The following is an 11,324-nucleotide window of genomic DNA, read 5'->3' as shown; positions in this document are numbered from 1 at the left end:
TAGCGGGACCCCCGCAGCCCCAGGGGTGGGAGCTGGGGAGAGGAGGGCACCAGCAGGGAGCCCTGGGGTCCCTGTGGTGGGGGTGGCAGGAGGTCCCAGGGCCAGCTCAGCCCTTGCTGGCACATCCTGCCGGGTGGGAGCAAGGTGGTGGTGGTGAGGTGTCCCTGTGGCCCCAGGGGGATCCTGCCTGCCTGCCCACTGGGGTTTGGGGTGCAGCAGCAGCACCCCAACAGTGGCTGTGAGGGCCAGGACAGCCCCAGCACAGATGCTGGAGCCTGTGGTGGCTTCGAGGGGCTGGAGCATGGCTGAGACAGCAAGAGAGGTGGGATTCAGCCCTGGGTGAGCAGGTGCCTTGGGTCCCTGAGGTGTCCTGCTGTGCTCTGGGTCCCTTGGGTGCTCTGGGTCCCTGGGGTGCTCCAGCTTGCTGGGGAAGCAATGCAAGCAGTGACTCCCCACCAAAACAAGATGTTTCTTCTGAAAATCTTCCCCCTTCAGACCCAACAACAGCATAAAGTGGGCTTCTGCTGGGGCAGCCCCTCCTCACCGTGTCCCCATGTCCCTGCAGGGGCCAGGCACCAGCAGACCCAGCCACAGCCCCTCATCCAGGGGGTCTCACCCCAGTCCAGGGCTGGACACTGACGCCCCCAACATCCTGGGGTCAGGCAGGACTAGCCAGGCAGCCACTGGGCCGGGCAAGGCACTGACCCCAGCAAGACCCGTCCCCTTGTCTCCCGTCCCCCGGCTGCTGCTGCTCGTCTGCTTCGTTAGTGACAATTAAACCTTTAACAACCCATTAAACGCATAATCGATGCTCCCCCAGCTCCCCAGCCTGGCTAATGGGCCGAGGCCGAGGTGAAGCGGCCCCGGCAGAGACCTGTTCTGGCGGGGAGATAATGAAGCAAAGGCCGCGGAAGTAATGGGGTTTGATCCGGGGGACGGGACGCGCTCAATGGGGGCTGCGCTTTTCACATGACATAATGGCCAAGGCTGGCGCCAGCCCGGGGCTCCCCTCGGCCTCCCGAGCACCAACAAAGGCCGCCTGGCGCGGGGAGCGGGGGGTTCGGCACCCCCGACCCGTTTGATGGGAGCCTAATTGGGGCGAGGATGCTCCCCCTCCTCCCATCCTGCAACCGCCACCCAAAAGCGAGGGCACGGAGAGGCCCCGGGTGAGGCTGCATCTCCCCGGGTGTCTGGGTTGGAGGGTTATGCTAATTATTTAACCGAGCTAATTTGCATGGGGGTGGCTCTAGCATCATTATGGGAGATGTCAGGGTACCCTCACAGGGGGTTGCCTCTTCCACCTCACAGCCCCCCAGTGTCGTGCTGCTCTTAGTTCAGAGAACAGGCAACATTTCTAGCCCCCCAAGAATGCCTTTTAAAACCAGAAAAAGCCACAGGAGCCACCTGCCCATCCCACTTTATTGGTGATTCTTCTGGTTGGGACCCAGCAGAGCACACCCAGCATAGTTTGCAGACACCTGCACGTGGGGCCACATTTGAGAAAAATCCACCAAAAAAGGCATTTTCCTTCCCCATCCCGATTCTGTCCTGAAATCAGTCGCTGCCCAATGGGGCCAGCACAGCCTCACGCCTGGGGTTGCACTGGGAGGACTGGGTGCTACTGGGAAGAGCTGGAGGAAGCCCCTTGAGGCAGAGCAGAAACCCTGTCGCTCCCACCCCCTCTAATCCCCTCCCGCGGGATTTGCCCCCTAATCTGCTTATTTCTCTCTATTTCGCCTCGGCCTGAACAAACCCAACCCTGCCCTGGTGCAACACCTCGTGCCACCTGAGCTGTGGGGTCCGGGCACTCTGTCCCCCGGCTGCCAGGCAGTGTCCTGGCATGTGGGGCTGGCACTGCCTATGGGACATGGGGCTGGCAGTGCCCTGTTTATGGATCTGGCACTGCTCAGGGGACATGGGGCTGGCAGTGTCCTGGCACGTAGTGGTGGCACCCACCTGCCATCCCCCGCTGCCGAGGGCCCAGCTGTACCAGACAGTGAGCCCCACACCCCCTGGCACACACCAGGATGGGGCTCACCCCGCCCAGTGCTCCCCTCTACCCACATCCCCTCCTTCCCCCCCAGCCCCTGGCTCCCCAGCAGGACAGACACGGCCCAGGGGGCTGCGGTGACAAGGGGAGGCCATGATGTCCCTCTACAGGGCTTGGGAACTGGGAACCTCGGGGCTCAGGTTCTCCTCTGGAGTGTTGACCCGGGACGCCCCGACTGCCCCCCAGCCCCCATGGGCAGAGGCAGAGAGGGGGCTGTGGGGGGGCGAGGCTGGTGGGGAGGCCACCAGCTGCAGGTTGAGCTTGGCAATGAGCGGCCTCCCCACGCTCACCACCCGCCGCTCCTCCAGGAAGTCATCCACGCCGCGGTAGCGGTACTGCAGGCAGATGGTGAACACCAGCTCCTGCTGCGGGAGCACAGGCTGGGTCAGCAACTGCCCTGGCCTGTGACCCTGGCCCTGCCCTGCTCCTGGCACTGGCCCTTGCCCAGCCTTACCTGCAGTTTCTGCAAGCCACAGAGCCGGCTGTAGAGGCAGCAGGAGGGGCAGCCAAGGCTCCAGGTGGGGGCCAGGGGGCTGCCCATATCCTCTGGGCTCTCCTTGTTGGTGCACTTGACGTCCACGTCCAGCTCCTGCCATGGGCGGCATCCAGCTGTGAAAATCACCACAGGTCCCCCCGTCCCGTTGCCCAGCATCACCACAGCATAGGCTTCACCAACCCACTCGCACCTCGGGTAGGTCGGTGAGCTTGGCCTCACACTTGGCAATGTCCCCAGGGGTGTCCAGCACGCGGGTGTAGATGATCATGATGTTGGAGAACTCAGCAGCAAAGCCCAGCTGGACGGTGACACCACAGTGGAAGCGGAGGTGCCGGCTCTCCGGCAGGACTGGGGAGGGGACAGTGAGCATGGGGCTGGGACCAGCAGGTGCTCAGGGCCAGAGCTGCACCCACAGGGGACATGACCAGGTGGGTCACCCCAGAGTGGAGACACTGACATGATGCTCCTGCCACTTGGCTGGCAGCTCCGTGCTGGTGGTTTCTCTCCCGCAGGGCAGGAGAAACCCCGCAGGTGCTGCCTGCCACTTCTCCCTGTGACTCAGCACCATCTCCCCTGGGTGCCAGCTCTGGACGGGGTGACCACGACCCTCACCGTGAGCCTTGGCCCACTGCAGGTTCCTGGCAGAGGACTCGTCCCTGCCCAGGGGGCGGATGGGGTCGGTCAGAGCTCTCCTCTCCGACAGGTTGCTGCGGAGCTCCAGCGCCTGCCGGCCCCGCGTGATCTCCAGCATGCCCATGTCTGCAGGGGGCACAGGGGGTCACTGGGGGCAGCTGGGGGTCCACTGCCCCCCATCACTCCCCACTCACCCTCAGCCACCTTGTCCAGCAGCACCGTGATCTTCTCGTCCTCCAGCAGCCAGCGCTTGAGGAAAGTGACGAAGATGCCGTTGGAGAGCTCGCCCTGGCTCAGCTCGTAGGCTTCAGCATCTGCACACCTGTGGGGATGAGGCAGTGGTTGGCACCATCATGGGCTCCATCACCCCCTGGGAACTGGAACCCACCAGAGTGACAGCCCTGGGACAGCCAGAGCCAGGTGCCCATGGCTCTACCCGCCTCCTTGACCCATCCAGCCCTGTGCTTGGGAGAGGTGGGAGCTGCTGCTGGATCCTGGATGCTTAAAGCAGCATCAGCCTAAATTCCAGTGCTCCAGAGGAGCCTCGGGGCTCAGTCCCTTTGGGTGCTGCCTGAAACCCAGCAGTGCTGTGGACATCTTACGGCCCTGCAAGGGACCGGGGGCTGCTCCTCACCCACCACCTCCAGCATCAACCCGAGGGAGGGATGATGCTGAGCCACAGGGAGGGGAAGGACATGGGAGCAAACGGCGGCCCCGCGTGATCTCCAGCATGCCCATGTCTGCAGGGGGCACAGGGGGTCACTGGGGGCAGCTGGGGGTCCACTGCCCCCCATCACTCCCCACTCACCCTCAGCCACCTTGTCCAGCAGCACCGTGATCTTCTCGTCCTCCAGCAGCCAGCGCTTGAGGAAAGTGACGAAGATGCCGTTGGAGAGCTCGCCCTGGCTCAGCTCGTAGGCTTCAGCATCTGCACACCTGTGGGGATGAGGCAGTGGTTGGCACCATCATGGGCTCCATCACCCCCTGGGAACTGGAACCCACCAGAGTGACAGCCCTGGGACAGCCAGAGCCAGGTGCCCATGGCTCTACCCGCCTCCTTGACCCATCCAGCCCTGTGCTTGGGAGAGGTGGGAGCTGCTGCTGGATCCTGGATGCTTAAAGCAGCATCAGCCTAAATTCCAGTGCTCCAGAGGAGCCTCGGGGCTCAGTCCCTTTGGGTGCTGCCTGAAACCCAGCAGTGCTGTGGACATCTTACGGCCCTGCAAGGGACCGGGGGCTGCTCCTCACCCACCACCTCCAGCATCAACCCGAGGGAGGGATGATGCTGAGCCACAGGGAGGGGAAGGACATGGAAGCAAACGGGGCTGAGTCGTGGTGAGAGGCTGAGCCCTGACCCCTCTGTGAGCCAGGGAGGGAACCTCAGCCGTGCTGCCTGCACCGGGGGTGGTGGGGAGGGACCCACGTGGCGTAGCCGAAGACGATGTTGGCCGTGACCTGCAGTGCCCCAACCTGCGGGATGAGGTCGTCGTTGAGGTTCCTGTGAGAGAAGTACTGCTGAGCAGAGCCAGGACCCACTGCCCCCCCAGAACCCACCCTGAGGCACCCCAGCCCCAAGGGGCTGCCCTGTGTCCCCCTGTCCCATGCCCCTCTGCCCACCCATCGTGGCATTTGCCAGCTCAGCTGGGGCATTGGTGCTTTGGAGCATCAAGACAAAGCCGAGGGGACAGCCCACTCTGCTTCCCCAGGATCCAGCACCCACAGACACCCCTGTGCTGGGAGCCCCCGGTGTGGCAGCATCGGGGCACCTCTTGCGGCACATGTCGAGCAGGAAGACGTTGAGGCCAGTGCGGCGCTGCTGCATGGCCCGCAGCACCCGCTGCACGCACAGGCAGTGGGCAGAGCTGTAGGAGCTGGGCGCGTCGATGGGCACCATGAAGCTGTTGCCAAAGTTTTCATAGCCATGCCCGGCGTAGTAGAGCAGACCTGCGGGGAGGGGTGGAGAGCAGGTGACATCCCTTGACCTGCCAGTGCCTGCTTCTTGCCCAGCCACCCTGCAAGAGCTGGCACAAAAGCCCCCGGTTCCCCCCTGGCTGGGGCCACCCCGGTGGGTATCACCACACCATAGACACCCTTGTCCAGAAGGAGGAGGAACTCGTTGACAGCCGTTTGCATCTCAGCCTTGCACAGGTCCAGCAGGGAGACCACCTTGAAGTCGAGCTGGCGGAGGAGGGTGCTGAGGGTGTGCACGTCCACCATGGGTGCCTTCAGCTGCTTGTGGTGCAGGTAGTGCATGTTGCCAATCAGCAGGGCCACTTTGTCGGTGGCTGCAAGGACAGGAGAGGGAGGTGCTGGAGTCAGAGCTGAGCACTCCTGCTGTCCACACTGCCCACAGAGGTGACACATGGTTGCGGCCACTGTCCCTGTCTCCAGGTACCAGGGTGCCCCATGGTGTCCCATGCCTCTCCTTGGCATGCTGTGCCCAAAGCACCCTTGGCCAAGAGGAACCTTTGGGGTGACACTGGGGACAGTCACAACCCCACAGGGCCACCAACTCCTCCTGGGCAGGCTCTTACCATACAGCTGGCCAGGACTGCCACGCTCTGGAGAGCCTGGAAAGAGAGTAAGGCTGTGCCACAGTCCTGGGAGTGCAGTGGGCAGAGTGGGGATCTGCCCGCTCTGCCCTCACCTACCTCCATCCCCCTCCTGCCAGGAGCCTCCAGAGGTGAAGAGCCAGGGCCCTATGGCAAAGGCAGGAGTCAGAGGTCCCTGTGCATGGCAGCACCCATCAGAACAGGGTGGAGACCCCAGAACTGTAGGGTAGCCATGAAAGGACAGGGGAGCAGAGCAGAGCCAGGACACCCCATGCAGAGCAGGGGACCACAGAGCTTTGTCTGGAGTCCTCACCGATCTCCACATCCACTTCCTGGCTCCACACCTCGTGGAAGAGGTTGAAGACACGGCAGGAATAACTGCCCCGCTCAGCTGTTGTCACCAGCTTCACCTGTTGCTGGGGCGGTAACCACTGGCTGGGGAGGGGATGGAGCAGCAACCCCAGCACCCAGCCATGGCAGAGCTCTGCTGAGCTGCCCCGGGTCCCTCACCCACAGGCCCTGGCACCCACAAGGAGGACATGGGGCATTCGGCTCCTCTGTCACCCCAGCAAGCCCAGGGACCTCGTGGCTGAGCCAGGGTGCAACATGGCAAGTGACACCCCATGGCAGCCACCCCGCTCCCAGTGGGGTGAGCAATGCCCTGCGGGAGCCACCCTGGTCCTCACAGTCATGCATGTGCCAGCCCAAGGGACACACGACTTGGGGCCCACCTGAGCTGGGGCTGCTGCTCTTCTCCACCTGGATGTGGGCCCACCTGGAGAAGGCAAAGGTGGCCCCGCAGTTCACCCTGCAGATGTACCAGGCAGGCTGCCCTGGTGTCCATCACCAGCTCAGGGGCCGTGGCTCCGGGAACCTGCCAGACAGGAGAGGCCCGAGGAGTCGGGGTACAAGGAGACAGGAGCTCCCTCCCACCCATCTGGGTGTCCAGGGGGCCTCACCTCCTGCTTCCCACAGAACCACTGGTACGTGAGGCCTGGTGGTCCAGACGCCCGGCAGGTCAGGGACACCCGTGTCCCCTCTGGCACCACCTGTGATTCTGGCTGCACTGTGATGCGGATCATGTCCTGCACTGTGGGAGAGGAGAGGGAGAGGGACCAGCTGGGCTGGCTGAGACCCCTGTCCTGCACCATCCTACCACAGTCCCATCCTGCCTCATCATACCCTATCCCACACCCACCCACAACAGCCTGGCCTCTCCCATCATGTTCCACCCCATCCCACCATGTCCCATCTCTCTGTCCTGTCCCAACCATCTCATTCTACCTTGGTCCATTCAGTGCCGTCCCACCCACTCCACCCCACCTCATCCTGATCCATCCTATCTCACCCCACGCTACTCCACCCCATCCCACCTCGTCCCATCATACCCTGTCCCATATCACCCTACCCTGTTCCGTCCCATCCCTTCTTATCCCATCACCACCTGTCCAATCCTGTCGTGTCCCATCCCACCATGTCCCATTGCAGCCCATCTCACCACATCCCACTGCCCACCCCCTCCCACACCAACACATCCCATCCTATCTCACCCTACTGCATCCATCTCATCCCACCCCACCAGCCCAGGGCCCTGCTACCCAGTGCAAGCCCACCAGCAGCAAGAGCTGCTCCTTATTTCCCCCTGCTTTCCTCTGCTGAGCCCTATGAGACCCTGTGGCCCATCCCTACCAGCACTGCTGAGGACCTGGCAGGCCCTTGTGTGCCCCATCCTCTCCAGGCAGCCCAGCAGGTACTTGAGGCTGCAGTCGCGCTCAGCCAGGAGCTGCAGGAGACACTGAGTGGGGCTCCCACGAGGCTCCAGCACCTTCAGCGAGCACATCTCCAGCTCCTCCATGCTGAAAGGCACCCACAGCACCTAGTGCTGCAGCACACCTCCCACCCAAGGAGGACAGGGACCCCCACTGGGGCACTCAGCAGTGTCCCCAGCCCAGACTGTGGCCATAACAGGGTGGCTGGGGGACCCACCTGCCCCTCGCTCAGCCCATAGCAGGGCTGGCCCACTTGAGCTTTGTCACCTGGTGTAGGATGAAGCCTTGGAGATGCCCCCTTGTCCCTACCTGCACCTGAAGCGTTTCTCTGCCCCAGCCACCTCGGCCAGCTTGCGCCAACCCCAGCTGACATGATCCAGGAGCTCGCAGAGCTGGGCCACCACCTCCTCGCCCAGAGAGCCAATGGGCACATCCAGGTCTCCCATCCTGTCCCAGCCCCAACACCACCTGCCTGGGGACATGGAGGGTGACAGGAGCCCGAACTGTGCTGGTCACCACCAGGTGCTGCTCCAGCCTGGAGCAGGGGGGCTCAGGAAGGAGAGCACCAGCATGAGCAGAGCATTGTGTCACCTCCCCAGAGCTTGGAAGGGTTTTGGCCTCTCTGGGGAGGTGTCCACCAGAATCTAGCCAGGAATGACACAAGTTCCCCCTCCATGCCCAGAACACCAGAGCATGACAGTGGTACAGGGGTCCCCACTCACCCCCTGATCTTGGACAAGGAGTCGAAGCCACATTAGCCAGGCCCCAGAACAGAGACCTTGGCAGGACATGGAAGGAGGGGTTGTCCCTTGTCTCCTTCCCCGTTCCTTCAGGGGACACAGAGAACAAGGCCCATCATGGAGGGCTGAGCCCAGAGACCCCTGTACTTCTGGCAGAAACCCCAGAGGGTTGGCAGCAGCCCCCTCGCTGTCACCAGGACCCTGGGCAGTGGCTCCAGAGCCAGGAAGAGCCCGTCTGGGCCACCACGAGGAGGCTGTGGAGGTTTTAGGGGCAGGTACATGAGTGCCCCTGGGCTGGGACTTGCCTCAGCTCCTCTAGATCCCATCGAAGGCTTCAGCAGCGAGGGCAGTGCGGCAGGAACCCCCCTAGATGGGGGCAGTGCCCAGGGACGGGTCCCTCCCCACTGAACCCCTCGGACGGATGCTCATCCCCAGGACCAAGCTGTGCACCCGGCTGGGTGACACTCACCAGAGCCAGGGGGTTCCAAGACGGAGGGCAGGAATCAGGTGCCCCTCTGCTCACCTGCTGCTGGGTCTGCAGGGCTGGACACACGGGGGGGTCAAGGGGACCCCGTCGAGGGGGTCGAGGGGGCAGGGATGAGGCCCTCACCGCTGGGTATGAGCCCCGTCAGCTCCGGGTGAGCACGGAGCCCCACGCAGAGGAAATGAGGGTTCAACCCAAAATCCCCACCACCCCCAGCACAGCACTTCTGCTTTCCTCTGCCACTTCCTGTGCTGCTGCTGCAGCTGCTGAGCCAGGGGAGCCGGGCACGCCCCCCCCCACAGGGCATGGGGGGCTGGGGACACTGCTCCATCACCCTTCCTCGTGGCACAAGGATACTGCGAGTGGCAGCTTTGTCTCCAGAGCAAAACTTGAGGCCAGGCAGGAGATGCAGAGCGAGGCCAGGGCTGAAGCAAACGGGCTGGAGGCACCTCTCAGACTGGGGAGCCCAACACACAGGCAGCACCAAGGCCCAGGGGAAGCTGTTGGGCTCTGCCAAGTTGGAGCTGGCCAAGGACACCCCGTTGGGTGAGACCCCATCACAGGGGAAGACCCTGCCTTCAATCCTCCCCCTGTGCTGGGCACTGGTGAGGCTGCATCTCAAATGCTGGGGTCAGTTCTGGGCCCCTCAGCACAGGAAGGACATGGAGGGGCTGGAGCGTGTCCAGGGAAGGGCAGGGGGGGTGGGGAGAAGGGGCTGGAGCACAAGTGTGAGCAGGAGCAGCTGAGGGAGCTGGGGGTTCAGCCTGGAGACAAGGAGCTGAGGGGAGACCTGCTGGCTCTGCAGCTGCTGAGAGGAGGTTGGAGCCAGGGGGGTCGGGCTCTGCTCCCCAGGAACAAGGGATGGGACAAGAGGAAATGGCCTCAAGTTGTACCAGGGGAGGTTTAGATTGGGTATTAGGAACAATTTATTGCCCAAAAGGGCTGTCAGGCCCTGGCCCAGGCTGCCCAGAGCAGGGGTGGAGTCCCCATCCCTGGAGGGATTTCAAAGCCTATAGATGTGGTGCTGAGGGATGTGGGGCAGGGGTGGCCTTGGCAGCGCTGGGTTAGTGATTGCACTTGATGATCTTGAAGGTATTTTCCAACCCAAACAAGTCTATGATCACCACACAGCCCAGGTAAGCTGAGACCCCCACTCACCCACTGCTGGAGGAGGAAGCCAGAGCACGGGGGTGGCACTGGGAGGGCCACTGTGTTCCCCTCACCTCACCTGCTGCCCCCATGGCCCTGCCAGAGCCTGCTGCCCTCCTCTGCCCCCCAGGGAGCACAGGCTGCTCAGTCCCCAGAGTGACCCCCAGGGGACTGGTGGAGTCATTCCCCACTCCAAACCCACCACACTCCCCTGTGGGGCCCTCAAGCCCCTGCTGCTGCAGCGCAGACTGTGATGGAGCAGGAAGTAGGACCCATTTGGTGGTGCAGGCTCCCTCTACAAGCAAAACACTGAGCTCCTGTTTTTAAAAAATACACAAGAATCTGTGCCCTGTGCTGCCCCAGCAGCTCAGCAGCCTCCAGCACCAGGGGGAACCCACACGGAGCTTGCCAAGGTTTGCCACAGCATCTGTGACAGGTGTCAGGCTCACCAGAAATTTATTAGTAGCTTATAGCAAGAAGGCACCAGAAGCAGGAGCAGGTCCCAGTGTCACCCAGGCTGGCACTCAGGGTGAGCCCTGCTCTGCAGTGCCTACAGCTTCTTGCCCTTCTTCAGCCTGTTGCGGTGCCACGTGTTGTACTTCCGCAGGCGCCTCCAGTACTGGATGGAGTCAGGGTCCAGTTCCTCCAGCTTCTTGGGGGGCCCGAGGTGGATTTTAAAGAGCCTGGGGACAAAGGAAAAGGAGATGAGGCTGCAGCAGGGAGGGCAAAGGGAATAGCACAGGGCAGAGCAATGGAAGTGCTTGAGCAGGACATGCAGATCCCTCACCCCAGGTGCAGCCCACTCTCCTGCCCTGGTCCTCGGGGAAGGCCTCTGGGCTGCAGTGCCAGTTTTCCTCCTCCCAGAACAGTTCCCAGTCTCTCCTACATCCATCTGTGCCTCTGGAATGGCACCTCTGTATGGACCAGCACCCCCGGAGGGACCTGCATTCCGTGCACAGTGAAGGTGCAGGCAGCACCTACCAGTCCGGGTACTCAGAGTCGGGTTTCAGGGCCACCTCTGGGCCATCCTTGAAGTAGTTGACCCCCATGGCGTAGTTGGCGAGCATGGTGGGGTCCGTGCACACCTCGGGCGCCTTCAGCCCCTCCTTCGGCGCGCCCTTGCCCTTGGGCTTCACAGCTGAGGAGACAAGGGCAGGTCAGGACAGGGGATGTGCCGGGGGACTGAGATGCAGGCGAGGGAAGGGACGGGGGCTCAGCACGGGCAGGGGATGGGGACGTGGCCGCAGCGAGGTGAAGCAGCCCCGGGACACGGCGGGTACAAGGGGTGCAGGGGATGGGGAAGGAGCTGGGGCGGGGGCGAGGATGTGGGGCGAGGGGACAGGGGACAAGGGACACGGGAAACGGGACGAGGGACACGGGACAAGGGACAAGGCTGCCGGCGAGGACGGAGCAGGGACAAGGCCGGTGCCGCGACACAGGGCCGGGGGGGG

The 11,324-nt window shown here is 63.1% G+C and overlaps 3 protein-coding genes across 3 annotated transcripts in view; 1 reads left to right on the top strand and 2 right to left on the bottom strand.

Annotated features, from left to right (window-relative positions):
- Positions 1-2,154: 2,154 nt before the first annotated feature.
- LOC104393901 (mucosa-associated lymphoid tissue lymphoma translocation protein 1-like) lies at positions 2,155-7,946 on the bottom strand. Its single transcript, XM_010003425.1, is given in 16 exon segments — positions 2,155-2,415; positions 2,505-2,639; positions 2,737-2,894; positions 3,159-3,305; positions 3,988-4,115; positions 4,603-4,677; positions 4,946-5,123; positions 5,261-5,464; positions 5,714-5,749; positions 5,831-5,878; positions 6,045-6,166; positions 6,447-6,566; positions 6,568-6,605; positions 6,691-6,821; positions 7,421-7,587; positions 7,810-7,946. Coding segments are annotated over 16 exon segments (2,085 nt in total).
- A 2,477-nt stretch (positions 7,947-10,423) lies between these two features.
- MRPL54 (mitochondrial ribosomal protein L54) lies at positions 10,424-11,024 on the bottom strand (the record flags this gene model as incomplete). The annotated part of the gene is made up of 2 exons (XM_010003424.1): positions 10,424-10,556; positions 10,855-11,024. Coding segments are annotated over 2 exons (303 nt in total), but the record flags the coding sequence as incomplete, so codon positions are not given.
- A 172-nt stretch (positions 11,025-11,196) lies between these two features.
- Positions 11,197-11,324, top strand: part of APBA3 (amyloid beta (A4) precursor protein-binding, family A, member 3) — a 6,340-nt gene continuing 6,212 nt past the window's right edge. Inside the window, exon 1 of the mRNA XM_010003423.1 lies at positions 11,197-11,294. Within this exon, the coding sequence (XP_010001725.1) occupies positions 11,197-11,294 (98 nt within the window). The remainder of the gene's footprint in view (positions 11,295-11,324) is intronic.

Source organism: Chaetura pelagica, unplaced genomic scaffold, assembly GCF_000747805.2.
Source record: "Chaetura pelagica isolate M959 unplaced genomic scaffold, ChaPel_1.0 scaffold498, whole genome shotgun sequence".
Classification (NCBI taxonomy): domain Eukaryota; kingdom Metazoa; phylum Chordata; class Aves; order Apodiformes; family Apodidae; genus Chaetura; species Chaetura pelagica.
Note: the sequence above shows the minus strand (reverse complement) of the source record. Positions and strands in the feature narration are given on the sequence as shown.